Consider the following 14,697-nt stretch of genomic DNA (forward strand, 5'->3'; position numbering starts at 1 on the left):
TAATGAAGATTTGATGATAAGGAATATAGAATTTAAATTTAGTATGCCTACTTATACTTTGAATATTTAGCGTATTTATGTATATATATGAATAACTAGAAAGTATACTCTTTCCTATAATTCAATAATCACTGTTCAAGCACAACCAAAGAGTAAAATAGTTTGAGCTACAAGAAAAAAAAAGAGGCTTTGAAAAGCTTACATTTTATTTTGATAGAGAAACAGACAATGATATACAATTACTTGGTGAATTATTTTAAATCTGAACATCTTTGGGGCACAAAAATTCAAGAAGTTTTACAAATTCAAAATTTTCTTTAAAACAAGACAGTTTTTTTGTACTCTGAAGAATTAGGTTTAGAAAATCCTGAAATCAAGACTAGTGTAAGGTTTTAAACATCTCCTGGGACCAAAACAAAAATACCACCAAATGATCTGTTTCAGAAGGATGAATAGATAGTTGCTCACACAACTGAAATCTAAACTGGAGTGATAATGGTAAGGTTGTGTCCACTGAAAAGTGTTCCTTAAAATATTTTTTTATATCTTGGGACTGGGTGAAATGTATGTGCTGTGAGGCACAGAGAAAGCAAACAGAAGTTTTAGATGTTTGCAATGTCATTTGAAATACCTAATTTCAAAATATCATAATTTTCTTCTGATTTATTTTACTACATGGTCCTAAAGATAATTTGGAAAAAAAAGTATTCCTCTACTTTGCAAAAGAATGTTTAAATCAGATTTTTTAATGAAATATATATATATAAAAAATATATTTTACACTCATCTGTCAGTACAATAGGGGCCCTGGAATGAAACCTAGGATTGTATCCTTTCTTTTTGGTATCTAGTCGTATGATCCTGAGCATATTACTTAATCTATGGGTGAAAGTGGGGAGGCATTATGGTTGTTATGTGTATTCTCTGAAGAGAATCAAACCTATTCCAGAAGCTGGGTGTGGTGGTTCATGCCTGTAATCCCAGCACGTTGGGAGGCCAAAGCAGGAGGATTGCTTGAGGCCAGGGGTTGAGGGCTGCCTGGGCAACATAGTGAGACCCTCTATCTCTACAAAAAATAAAAAAACGAGCCAGGTACAGTGGCATGTGCTTGTAATCCTAGCTACTAGCTACTTGAGAGATTGAGGTCAGGAGTTTGAGGATGCAGTGAGCTATGATTGTGCCACTGCACTCCAGCCTAGACTGTCTGTAAAATAAAGAAGTAATTTTTTTTTTTAAAAAAAAACCTGTTTCACAGGGCTATTGCAAGGATTAAATGAATATTTTATGCAAGATTCCTAATACTGTTACTGGCACATAATAGGTTCTCAGTAAATGAAAGCTATTACCTCTCTAGCTATTAGGACAATAGGATTGGCACCTTAAATTGAAAGTAGGATCCTTATGAAGTTAAGGTGGGGTTGCCAGATGAAATAGAGAATATACCTGTGGAGTTAAATTTGCATAAGATACAGCTAAGGATGACCTGCTAGACAACCTAAAAATATTGTTAATTTTGTTCACCTCAAGTTGGCCAAGAAAACTATTTGCCCACAAGTTACGCGTAGCCAGTACACCACTGTCATTAGTGGGAAAATGTCTGTCAGAGCAGCCCTGTGTTCTCTGATCTCAAGTTCAAATCGTTGGTCAGGTGCTACCATTTAGTGGGTAAATGCCTGCTCAATTTTGTTTTTAACAAGTAAAAGCTTAAATGGTTGGGAAGATAAGACAAAACATCAAACATTAGTAGACAAAGTGAGCAGTAAGACTCTAATTGCTAAAAGAGTTCACAGTAAGAGACAATCAATGAAAATTAGACTAATGAAGGAGGCTCTAGAAGTTCATCTTGAAAGATGAGTAGGATTTGGCCAGGCAGTGGAAATCCGAACTTTCTGTCTCTCTGGACTTCTCACCCCTGCCTTTGTTCCCATACAAACACTTTATGACTGGTAAGCTTGGCCTGTCAGAGCAGAGGCTTGATCAGGAACTGACAGTGCCCTTGACTGTCGCTTCACCTATAATCCCCTGATAGCCAGCAGTACAGACAGTCTGTGTGCCAATCTCCTGTCAAACCCTGTGATTTGCCTACTTTCCATCTTCCTTGTTTCCCGTTTGTCTAGGGGGGGTGTCTCTTGATTTTGTACCCATGGTTAGTTGGTCAATGACTAGGGGTTCCCAAGAGGGGGCAATGCTTAGGGGCATCTGATGGTATCCTCCTGTTTCGACTTCTTGTGTAGCATACTAAAAGAATCTGATCAGAACACTATTGGATCTCAGATCAAACTGATTAAGGGCTAGTGGTGCCTCATAGCACTGACTGAAACAGACACCTTGGTCACTGGGACTTGATTAGCCAGGAATCTAATCTCCCATTGGGTAATTGGAGTCAATACAGGAAGACACCAGGTCAGTTTAATGAGTAGTGTATGGTTTACAAAGTAACAGGTTTATATTTTTAAATATCAAGTAATGAACATTTATTGAGGTTCTGTTTGATCAGAACCTGAATTTTGTATATATGTATGTTTGGGAGTAGGAGGTTATTGACTTCTGGGGTTTCACGAAGTACATGAATGTGAGATGTAGAAGAATGAACACCAACAGGTGCAAGGTATAGCAACGAAGGCAAGAGAGCTGAAGGTCATAGAGTTAGGGGTGTAATAGAAACAGAATAGGTTTCCTTGTGTTGAATTTTGATCAAGAATTTAAAAGAAACTATGAGAAAAAGAGTTGCTATGATACTCCAAACTGGGGAGCAGTAGGAGCCAAGAAATTGCATATGCCTTGCAAAATGGGAGAATAAAACACAATTTAAAAAAATCCCAGATATTTCAAGTTATTCCTGCTGAAAAGCCTTCAAAAGTTCCCCCAGCATCTACAGAAAAGCCGTAGTGTTCCAGGCCTTCCAAGGCACTCTATCCTTTGCCAGACTTGTTTTTGTGATTGCAAGTTTACCCACTCTCCTATAATCCCTCCTCCTAACACACACACATGTGTTCAAATACACTCCCATACATGTACACCTATTCCCCTTGAAAGCTGCTTGTGGCCCAGGACCATAGCTTACTCTGCCTCCTGCATAAGAGGCCCAAGGACAGGGCTACGCCTATGGAAATTCATCTGTAAACACTTAATGGATAGGCTGTTGTCACATGCAGAGGGGAGGCGGTGTAGGTGGGGGAATCAGCTGTGAGAATGAGAAAGAACAGAATCTGAGGAAGAAGAAATGGTATGGTTTGAGGCTGACTAAAAGTAGTGAGGGAAGAAGGAGGATAAAAACCAACCTGACAAAACCCACCCAGGATTTTAACCTGAGCAGGGAAAAGTGATAACTTTGATAGTTAGGAGGCTGGATTGTATGATGAGATGACCCAAAGCATGGCAGCCACGGCCAAAAGTAACTAGGGAACTGGGAAAGTGATGGTTTAAATGGCGGCTTTTATATTTCCAGCATTAACTCTACCCCCCTTTTGCTTTAAAAAGTTTATGGATTAAATAGAAAGGAATTTGTTAGCATCAAAAGTGTCTTAGAAATAAAACATGCACATATTAAAATATAAACAAAACGTGAGTGAAGAGTCTCTTATACCAGATTCCACCCCCTACTTCTCCATCATAATTACCACTTTTTGTGCACTGTTTCAGAGACTTATTTTTATTTGCCTATATTAGAATAAATGGGAGCAGCAGCATACAGAATTCATATAGTTTTGCACTTTTGTTGTTTTTTTTTTCAGTTTCTGGCCAGGGCTGGGTTTGAACCCGCTACCTCCGGCATATGGGGCCAGCGCCCTGCTCCTTTGAGCCACAGGTGCTGCCCAGTTTTGCACTTTTTGATATTGTATTTCAGAAATCCTTTCTCATCACCACTTTAACTGATGCATACATAGTATTCCATGGTATGGGATGTACATTATAGGTGATAGTTATTACAAAGTCCCTATAAGATCTCTGTACACGTGTTTTTGTGTACACATGCAAGAATTGTTGTAGGATATTCTTAGATGTGGAATTGCTTAGTCAAAGGTATAATTATTTAAAATTTATGATAGTAGGATTTCCAAAATTTCCCTTACATTAGCTGCACCAACAATCTACACATTCACAAAGTTGAAAGTGACTAGTTCCCCCACATTTTTGCCAAGTGTATTAACATAATTTTTGAAGTCTGTAAATCAGGTGGAAATCAGCAAAGTTTGATGTGCATAGAGGAAGGCCTTTAAAACTTTAAAAGTTTTATCTTTAATTCATGTTAATGAAGCCTTCTTGTCACCTTTGTCATCCTTCTCATCACCTCTGTCAACTAATAAGTTCTGGACCAGAGCACTATCCGGGTGTATGGATGTGAAATTATAGCCAGAGGGGGAATTATTAACCCCAAATCCAGTAATTAAAAACACTTACCATGCTTTTTAATGGTTGAGCCTCTGAACATCTATATAGGCACATGGAATCGGACGTGATTTAGACACCTACCCCACGCAGGCATTTGTTATTTTCCTTGTTCTCTCCTGATTGGCACTCTTCAGAACCTGTGGGAAGGAGCCTTCTCAGGTCTAGCACGTGCGGCCACAGAACTGGGCATTAATCCGGATCAGAACAGCTGAGTCATTCCCTGGCAAGGCGGTGAATGCACCACACCTGTACAAGGGCATTCCATGAAAGACAGTTGCCACCGCCGTCCCTTGTTGATTCTACACTGCTACCCTGATTTAGCTGCTGGGCTGGAGAAGCGGCTCCCGCTGCTGACAGAGCTGTGGGAAGACGGCGGAACTTGCCACAGCGAGAGACTTCTCCACAACAGGAAATAAAAGTGGGAAGCATTTCAAAACCTAAATGGGATGCCTCGGTAAAGGGACTTCGCTCTGTGATCCCTTCGCCCAGCAGTTTAAGGCACCTGTTCTTCAAGTCTAATAATACATGAGGTTGAATTATTTAGCCAGCCGGGAAGTCACCTAACTTCCCCTGCGTGGCGTGATCTAACACCATCTCAGGTTAATTTCGTCTCCGTGTGCCCCAAGCAGAAGAAACGCGCTGGGTCTGGGGCGAGTGCAACTTACGCGGCTAGAGCGCGGGTGGCGCGCGCGCCCCAGCTCTCCGTGGAGCGGCTGCGGAGGCGTGGGGCGCTCCCTTCCGCCTTTTACAAATACGACCCCTGGCCCGCACCCGTGAGTGGAAATTCTGCCTTGCGGGCTGTCCTCACGCCACTTGGCAAGGTGTCGCGTGTGAGGCGCCGCGCCCTGCTGTGGAGGAGGCGGCACAATACCAGTGCTGGGTGGCCCCCGAGGGAGCGTTTAGTTCGCTCAGCCAGTGAAGCCGGGAGCTAAGGGGGAAAGTGAGGGGTGCGGAGGAATCGTCCCAAGGGGAACCCCCGGGCCCGGCCAGGCGCAGGGCAGTGGCAGGGTGGGCGGCCTCAGCGCGCGCAGCTCTGCAGTCCTCGCCGCGACTGCACGGGGGAAGTGGCCCGGCGCGCCCTCGCCGCCACCACACACTTCAGAGCCAGGAAGTGAGACCTGTCTGCGATGCTTCGCACCAAGCTCTGGGGAAGCAAATCGAAGTGCAGGGACACCGCGGGCCAGGGCTCCAGCCGGCAGCAGGGAGCCTCCGCAGACCCCTCCGCAGCCCTCACTTCCCTCTCTCCGAGGCTTCCCACGCGGCAGGGGCGACAGGTGGCAGCGAGGGACCAGCAGCGTGGTGGAGAGGTGGTTGCGGAGCGCGCCTCCCTCGGTCCTCCTAGCCGGGAGCCCAGCAGCCTCCCAGCCCGGCTCCCGGTAGCCCCGCCTCCATTGTGCGGCTGGCGCTGTTGCCCGGGCGACAGCCCCGCCCCGGCCCCGCCCCTGGGCGCCACCTCCCGGGTCTGCGCGCGGCCGCCCGCCCAGCCGCAGTCCGCAGGAGCCGCGGCCGCAGCTGGCCGTGGGGCGGGATTCCCGGGGCCGTCGCAGGGCGCCAGGCTAGACTCTCCCGCGCCTGTGCTTTCGCCCGCCGCGGCTTGCTCCTCGCTGCGTCGGTCCGCTGGTCGGATCCGGCTGTCCAGCTCGCCCTCCAGCTTCGAACCGAGGCTCCACGGCTGCCGCAGGGACCCGCCCACCAGCCCCTGCTCGGGTGCCAGTCTGCACCTCGCCGTTGATGACACCTGGCGGAAGACTACCATGGAGGGGGATGGTTCAGACGCGCTGGTGAGTGCGGGCGGAGGGGCCGCCTCCTCCCGCCTCGCTCGGGGAGCCTGCGCGCGGGCCCCGGTCTTACTCTTTCCTCCTCGCGGAGCAGAGACGCTGGTGGTGGCTCCGCTTCCTCTTCGCCTGCCCCGCCCGGCCCGGGCTCCGCGACCCAGGGCGCCGCTCTCTACCCACGGCGTGTCGGAGTTGGGGTCTCCTGGGCCCTAGGAGAGCGCGGATGCGGTGGTCCCCACCTGAGCAACTCGGGGAAGTCTGCGGGCTCCTTAATAGAGTTCAGGCTGTAGAGGGAATTCTCTTTAGGGAGTCGGGTGCCGGCGGAGGGCCGGGGCGCCCTTTGTCCGGGAACATGGTGGGGCTGGGTCCGCCTCGGACCCCTGCGGGCCGGGGCCCCTCGCCGCCGCCCCAGAGAGCAGAGGCTCCGCCCCAGCCCTACCGCGCGCGGGGGTGGGGAGCGGCCCGGCCCCGGCAGCTGTCGGGGAGCAGTGTTTTTGTTTGAAGGGGTCGGATATACAGTTCTTTAGAAGTGTCCCGAGAAACCCCTTGAAACCGATTAACGGAGGGAGCCACCGCATCACATTTTCCTTAATCAGATCGTTCCCATCTCATTGAGAAGAATTATGAATAAAAAGTCAGATTCAAGGTACTGCTTTATGTTCAGCAATAATGGTAATGATTTGAGATCTTTCCCCAGTGAGAGGTAAATCATAAGTGACCGCATAGTTTTATACGTAAAAATGGGATGTGTGAACCTATTTTGGACATTCAGGACAGAATTTTCCTCTGAATTAGATATTCTAAATCCTTGGATGTGAATGGTGAGGTGTGTTTATCTTTCCAAATTTATTAACACTGTGACATTGTGTGGGTCCTTATTAAATATTTGAGCCATGCATTGAAAGACCCACTCACAATGAAAAAGCCAGTTGGCCCTAATGCTGTTTGGTTGTTAGAGATTAATTACTAAAGCGCTTCATGTGCTTGTAGGGGGAATAGGGGAGTATGCAGTCTGTTTTATTACAATGAGTGAGGTAATTAAATTTTAATTTTCTGTGTATCTTTAGCAGTTGAAATGATTGCCCAAGGTTATGGGTACTTTAAAGTTGGACTGTCATTAAAATTGCGGAGATGCTGACTGTAGGATTCATAGATTGGAATTCCAGATACATGGGAAAAACTGCACAGGGAAAGGAAGAGAAAACTGGGATGAAGTCATCAGACTTTTTTAGTTGTAATGAGTTTAGAATGTTTTTCACCTGAAATGATGAAAGCCTGTAGTATTGAGAGCACTTAACAGTGGTGTACCTACCTTTTTAAAAGGATCTTCTACATCCTTTACTGTTCATAAAGTGCTTTTAAGATAATTGCTTTGATATTCAGCGCAAGAACCTCAAGCATTTTAGAGGCTAACAGTTGCAGCATATGAAAAAATGGTCATGTTTAAAGCAGACAGTTGCTAATAACTCATCTTGGAAATAGATTTCCACTGGAGTTCTCCAAGTGTACTGGCTACCCTACTGTTTATCAGCTCTGGTTATTTACCAGTTGCAAGTCACCAAAGAGGAATGCAGTTTTATTCATAGTGCCATAATCAAAATTTAAATCGAAGAAATCTACTTTTAGGATTTCATGAAGTCCTAAGTCAGTGAATTATTCCTGGTGATTTGAATCTTTATATTTTGATAGAATAGCATGCTCTCCTAATATTTTATGCTAATTTTTTCTCTTTTTTCCCTTTCTATATTGTGTTCTGTCAGTTCTATGCTGTGAATGTTGGGGGAGGGGGAAGGGTTAATGGTATTGTTGTTTCATAGTTGAAAAGAAACTCAAGAATAAAAAATAATCTGTTAAATCTTTTTGGAAAGGAAGCACTTGTGCAAAAGGTATAAGAATATTAATGTATTTACCCACCAAGAGCCTTTAACGCTGATTTTTTTCTTCTCAATTTAAGGTTACCATTAAGAATATCGAAAGAGAGCTCATTTGCCCAGCATGCAAGGAGCTGTTTACCCACCCATTGATTCTCCCTTGTCAACATAGTATCTGTCATAAATGTGTAAAAGAACTCTTACTGACTCATGATGACTCATGCAATGAGGTGGGATCAGACAACTCCAATCAGAGCAGTCCTCGACTTCGGCTCCCTTCCCCCAGCATGGATAAAATTGATAGAATTAACAGACCAGGTATGTGGTGGAACTTTGGGTGGGTGAGTGGGGGCTTGTAGGTACATGTTCAGTGACACCTGTGAAAGAAAGATGATTTTTGTCATTTTGAGGGCTAATTTCTCCTGATGGATAAATTGAAATTATAAAGGGCCCCCCAAAATGTCAAAATGAACTCTTTTGATATACATATTTAAAGTTGATGTTACGTTTTTATCATAATAAAATGGCAAGCAAAGATACTAAATATTAAACACAACTTTGTGTTAAGCTCCTTATTAACCGTGTCTGTATTTTAGGGGATATGCTGGCCCTGTGATGTCCTTCATATGATAAAATAATGGACTACTGAAGTACTAAGTAGGAGGATATCCATTATGGTAATATGTAAATAATGTAGAATTAAGGGATTAGAGTATGTAATGGGTAGTCCTAGAAAAATTTTTAGAGGAGTTATTTTATCCCACCCGAGGATTTTATGTTCTTCATTCATTTTTAACCTAATTTTTGAAAATAAGGATTTTGAATATCATAACCAGCAGAAGAATTCTGTAGTAATGTTTGGAACATGTAATTTAATGTATAGTACATATATCTTTCTTACATGGCCAGTGTTTAAATTGTTTCCTGTTGGGAATAGTGTTACCTTTTACTCTAGACAGCCATTGCAGGATTAAAGTAGATCAGTATTAACTTGAAATCATTGGAGATACTGAAATTCACGGCTACATCCTAGTACAGAAATCAGCGGTGAGGACCAAGGGTGGTGGACATACCACAGTCTGCTGTTAGACATGTCCTTTGCTTGGAGGAGAATGTGTAGGTGACCACAGGTAGCAGACTTCAGAGCTTCCAGCTCTGCCCAGTCTGGGGTTTGAGGTTTGAAGTATGATCCTCTTGTCCTCTTTTTCAGTTTTTCCCTCTTAAACTGTAGGAGTGGTAGTGTTTTTTTTTTTTATGTGTCATGTTTTATTTTAAATATTGCTGATTTATTTTAAAATGTCATGCCAGCTCATTATAGGACACGATGGTCACATTTTTGACTCTGACCCATCAGCATTTGGGACATCAGTGCTGGAAGTCTTTGTTTTAAACAATGGATAGGTGACCATTCCCTTGCCTGCAATTATTGTGGAAGGTATTTCTGCTTTGGGTGGTACATTGGGCCAGTTGTCCTGTCACCTGCCAGATTCTCCAGCACTGACGTTCTGTGCCTTATTGAATACCACTTATATTTATTCATTCAACAATTATTTGGGTGCCCTATGGTTACCAGATATAGCTGAATGCTGAAGGGTGATACACAAGTAGACCTACCTTCTTTTTTTAAGTGTGTGTGGCTGGGCATTGTGCAGAGTTTCATAAGAGATGTAATAGCAGAGCACTGTTCTTTATTAAGAATACATACAGATAGAGCACCTAGAGGATGAAAATGCTTCAAGTGTGGTAATGAGTGCAAGTTTTAGGATTGTCCTCTGCATGATCACTAGTTTCAAGCCAGTAGAAATATATTTTGAGGCTCGGCACCTGTGGCTCAGGCGGCTAAGGCGCCAGCCACATACACCTAAGGTGGCGGGTTCGAATCCCCAGCCCGGGCCCACCAAACAACAATGATGGCTGCAACCAAAAAATGGCCGGGCGTTGTGGTGGGCTCCTGTAGTCCCAGCTACTTGGGAGGCTGAGGCGGTAGACTGGCTTGAGCCCAGGAGTTGGAGGTTGCTGTGAGCATGATGTCATGGCACTCTACCCAGGGGGATAGCTTGAGGCTCCGTCCCCAAAAAAAAAAAAAAAAAGAAATATATTTTGAACCAGTGAAAATGGAAGGTGTCCTTAAAGTTCCTGTGCAATGTACAATATTACTTGCCCTCCATTACTGGGTATTTGCCTGTAATTTTTCTTAGGATAGATTGATTCATGGGTAAAAAAATATTCCTTTTTTTAATGACAAGCTTCTTTTTTCCCCCCTTTTTAATAATTTAGACATTACTTGAGAAGGAAACCAGAAAGCCTATTCTGAGAAGTTGGTATGGATGGAATGGAATTCTAAAAATTTTTTTTGTCACTGTTTAATAAAGGGATTATTTAGACCTGGACTTTCCACTACAGTGGTCACTAGCCACATATACTTAAAATGTGGCTAGTCTGAATTGAGATGAGTTGTAAGCGTAAAATACACACTGGATTTCAAAGATGTAGAATAAAAAAAGACTATGAATTAGCCTTTAATGATTGCTATATTGATTACATTTTGAAATGACAGTATTTTAAGGGTAGCCTGTTAAATAACATGTTATTAAAATTAATTTCATTTGTTTCTTGCTGAATGCTGTGATCATAGCTCACTGATGCCTCAAACTCCTGGCCTCAAGTGGTCCTCCCACCTCAGCTTCCCAAAGTATTGAGATTACAGGTGTGAGCCATGGTGTCCAGCCTCCCTTGTTGCTTTTCGAATGTGGCTACTGGAAAATTTAAAGTGACATATATTGTACTTTTGACTTACATGTTTCTTTTGGATAACACTGCATAAGATATTTGACCTTTTTTTTTTTTTTAAAGGAAAAAACAGTCCCTTAAAAGCAGAGTAAGGTTTATGTGTATAACACAATAGCATATTAAATTGTGTAAAAAAAAATTACACTGGGTCATAGAGGTCATGTGTACATTTTCCCACTGTTTTGTATTCTTCTGTTGTCAGATTGAATATTCCATATGTTCTGTTTGGGGGATGTTTGTTTACAGTTTTTAGGTCAATAAAAAGTCAACCAAAAGATGCTTGATTTTATTTTGTACTTCTAATAGTTACCTGAAATATAATTGTTAAAAATATAAATCTTGGCGTCTGTGGCTCAAGTGGCTAAGGTGCTAGCCACATACACCTAAGGTGGTGGGTTCAAACCTAGCCTGGGCCCGCCAAACAACAATGATGGCTGCAACCAAAAAAAAAAAAAAAATATATATATATATATATAAATAAACAGGCGTTGTGGTGGACGCCTGTGGTCCCAGCTACTTGGGAGGCAGAGGCCCAGAGGCAGGAGACTCGCTTGAGCACAGGAGTTGTAGGTTGCTGTGAGCTGTGATGCTACAGCACTCTATCCAGGGGGACAGCTTGAGGCTCTGTCTCAAAAAATATATATATATAAATCTAGGCTGGGCATGGTGGCTCACACCTGTAATCCTAGCACTCTGGGAGGCCAAGGTGGGACAATCCCTCAAGCTCCAAAGTTAGAGACCAGCCGGAGCAAGAGTAAGACCCTGTTTCTACTAAAAATAGAAAAACTGGCTGAGTATCCTGGTGCCCAGCTTTTGTCCCAGTTACTTGAGAGGTTGAGGCAGGAGGATTGCTTGTACCCAGGAGTTTGAGGTTGCTGTAAGCTAGGCTGACGCCACGTTACTCTAGCCTGGACAACAGAGCCGGACTCTGTCTCAAAAAAAAAAAAAAAAAAAAATCTGTAGGACAAAGTATAGGTTTTTTTGGCGCTGCGCCAACAATGATAATAATTCTCAATTCTAATAAGATAGTTTGAACGTTTTGTGTTGCTGGCTTTATAAATACCATGTGTACCAGGAAAAACACATTTTTACTGTTAATTCAATAATTGTATTATGTGCAGGACACAGTCAGTGCTTTATCTTTTGTTAACAAGTTGTGAATCTTCTCTTTGAAATTAAATTCTAAATCCAGCTTTCTGTTCATTGTTCACAGCCTCACAACGGAGATCTTTGGGGTGGAGAGGTAGAAAATGCTTTCTTGCTTTTGTGGCCGCAGGCAGTATAGCGCTGGATTTAAATTTTAAACAATCTTGTGTGGATATAAGGTTCTCAATCATCAGTGGTCAAGTCTTTAACATTGTGTGAAAGTGAATAAATTGGGCTGAAATGACTTAAAGGTCAACAGGACTAAATTTCCAAGCAAGTTCTGATGTTTTAAAGGAGGAACACTGATTTTTAGTGCTTACATTTTGTCAATATTCATGACAAACTATTTTTTCAGAAAATGACATATGTCCCATTTATTTTCTGTATATGTCTTAAAGATCTTTTATATATATGTATATAAAAAGATCCTTTGTGTGTGTGTGTGTATATATGTATGTATGTATGTGTATATATACATATATATATATATTTTTTTTTTTTTTGCAGTTTTTGGCCAGGGCTGGGTTTGAACCCACCACCTCCTGCATATGGGGCTGGTGCCCTACTTCTTTGAGCCACAGGTGCTGCCCAAGATCCTTTATATTTACTTAGTGGAACAAAGTTTAATATTGCTACTTTTAGAAGGTTTAAATAAGTTAGTACTCAGATCTTGAAAATATTGATTAAAGATGTTGATAATTTTTGTAGTTAACATAATCTTTGCTTTATGCAGGCATAGTCTTTTCTTTGTTAGTGTTTTAGACAGAGTTTTAATATTGAGGTCTTGCCCACATGTGGGTAAATAATAGACATTTCTTTTTCAAGGTTTTTGAAGTATTTGATTCTGTATGAAATATGGGCCACACCAGGCCAGGAGTGGTGGCTCACACCCATAATCCCAGTCATTTGGAAAGCTGAGGCTGGAGGATCGCTTGAGCTCAGAAGTTTCAGACCGTAGAGTGCTATATGATCACACCATTGCACTCTAGCCTGGGTGACAGAGTGAGACCTTGTCTTTTCAAAAAAAAGATGGCCAACCCATCTTATTAAAAATATATTTTTTACTCCAGTTGACCTTTAAAATAACATTGACTACTTTTTTGTGGGTTACTGGTGATACTCCCTGTTTCCTTGGAGAATAATAAACACCTGAAATTTATCCCTTTTCTGTTTTCCTCTTCTGCATTTCTTGATTTAAAAATCTTAAAACTGCTTTTTAGAAGCCACATTGGATCCTTTCTTTAAAGGCTTTAGTGAGTCCCCGTGAATTTTAACTGTTGAAATCTAGTGAGTAATTAGGAGGAGAGACAGGAATAGTTTGCTTTTAAAAATTTCTTATTACTCATTTTTGATTCAGAGGGTAGCTGAGAAATAATTTTTATAGTTTAGAGAATGCTAATGTAAGGGTAATTGTAACCCACAGATATCAGGTAATGCCAAAATAAACATGGAGGTGGTGGCATAAGGTATCAGCTCATTGCTAACACCAAGGAGGCCAACGTGAGTGTCCAGTGTGGGGAGAGGAAGTCTGTTGGTCAAGGGGCAGCAGTGGGAAAGGTACATCACGAGATAGGAGAGGATGTAACTGGCAGAGGTTGGAACCTGTTAGTTAAATGAGTGGATTCTCTTTTTGTTTTCAAATATTTCATTTTCTCTTTGACATTTATTTTGTTGTTGTTGTTGTTGTTGCCGTTTTTTGGCTGGGGCCAGGCCTGAACCCACAACCTCCCATATAATGGGGCTGGTGTCCCACTCCTTGAGCCACAGGCGCCTCTCTCTCTTTGATATTTAAATGGTAAACAAAAGACTGAAAAGTGGACTTATGAGGGAGTTGGCTACAAACCAATTTGAAACATTTTTGGTGTCTTTATTTTGAAATTGTGTCATAATGTCTGCTGACCATTTAATCTATCTTTGAAGTAAAGAAGGTAGGGAAAAGAATGGATTCCACCCGGCCATAGCGTTCACATTTGCAGATGTCATTGGCCCCACAAATGCAGTTTGACTCATAAGATTGCCTTGCTTGGTCTGCCTTACTGCCTTGCCTGTCCAAGCCACCATTGCTTTTCTTTTCATTGTATCATAGAGCCACATATTCAGTAGGACTTGCTATGATAATGAAATGTTCAACCCTGCATCATATAGGAAGGTAGCACGAGCCACAGACAGGTTGCTCTTGAGAATTTGAAATGTAACCAAAGACATGAATTTTTTGTTTCATTTAATTTTAAACAAACTTAAATGGCCCCACTGGACTAATTGTGACTGTATTAGTCCAACTATGGAAAGTACAGAGTTGACACTATTAAATTTTGTTCTTAGTTCCACAGTGTTGATTTGTTTTTATTAGATTTACTTCCCAGACTATCCTTAGATTTGTCCTGCTTTCTTTATTGCCTGTAAACATATATTCTTTTGTTTTCTTTTTAATGAAAGCAGTGATAGGAAGTAGAAGACAGATGAAATAAGTTATTTAGCATTCATAAGAAATATTCAAGAGTTTTCAAAATCTGTTCGGAAAAGTATTCAAAACATGCATTTGAATAAATTATGTGAAAAATTATTCATCTTGATTTAATCTCTGATTTAAGAAGGGCGGTGTGATGTTTTATGCCTTACTGTTGACTGTAAAAATAAGTTGACAGAGGCGTACGGAGAAGGGACGAAGCACTTTTTTTTCCAATTTCTGAAGACCAAAACCTGGGCGTCACCAGTGTCCACAA

General features: G+C 42.2%; 1 protein-coding gene across 1 annotated transcript in view; it reads left to right on the forward strand.

The window, feature by feature from the left end:
• The first annotated feature begins 5,832 nt into the window (after window positions 1-5,832).
• The window catches only part of LOC100946823 (E3 ubiquitin-protein ligase TRIM36), a 32,160-nt gene continuing 23,295 nt past the window's right edge, over window positions 5,833-14,697 (forward strand). Inside the window, exons 1-2 of the mRNA XM_003788909.2 lie at window positions 5,833-6,173; window positions 8,122-8,356. Of these exons, the coding sequence (XP_003788957.1) occupies window positions 6,147-6,173; window positions 8,122-8,356 (262 nt within the window). The 5' untranslated portion in view covers window positions 5,833-6,146. The remainder of the gene's footprint in view (window positions 6,174-8,121; window positions 8,357-14,697) is intronic.

Source organism: Otolemur garnettii, unplaced genomic scaffold (genome assembly GCF_000181295.1).
Source record: "Otolemur garnettii isolate 467f Iridium unplaced genomic scaffold, OtoGar3 scaffold00030, whole genome shotgun sequence".
Taxonomy (NCBI): domain Eukaryota; kingdom Metazoa; phylum Chordata; class Mammalia; order Primates; family Galagidae; genus Otolemur; species Otolemur garnettii.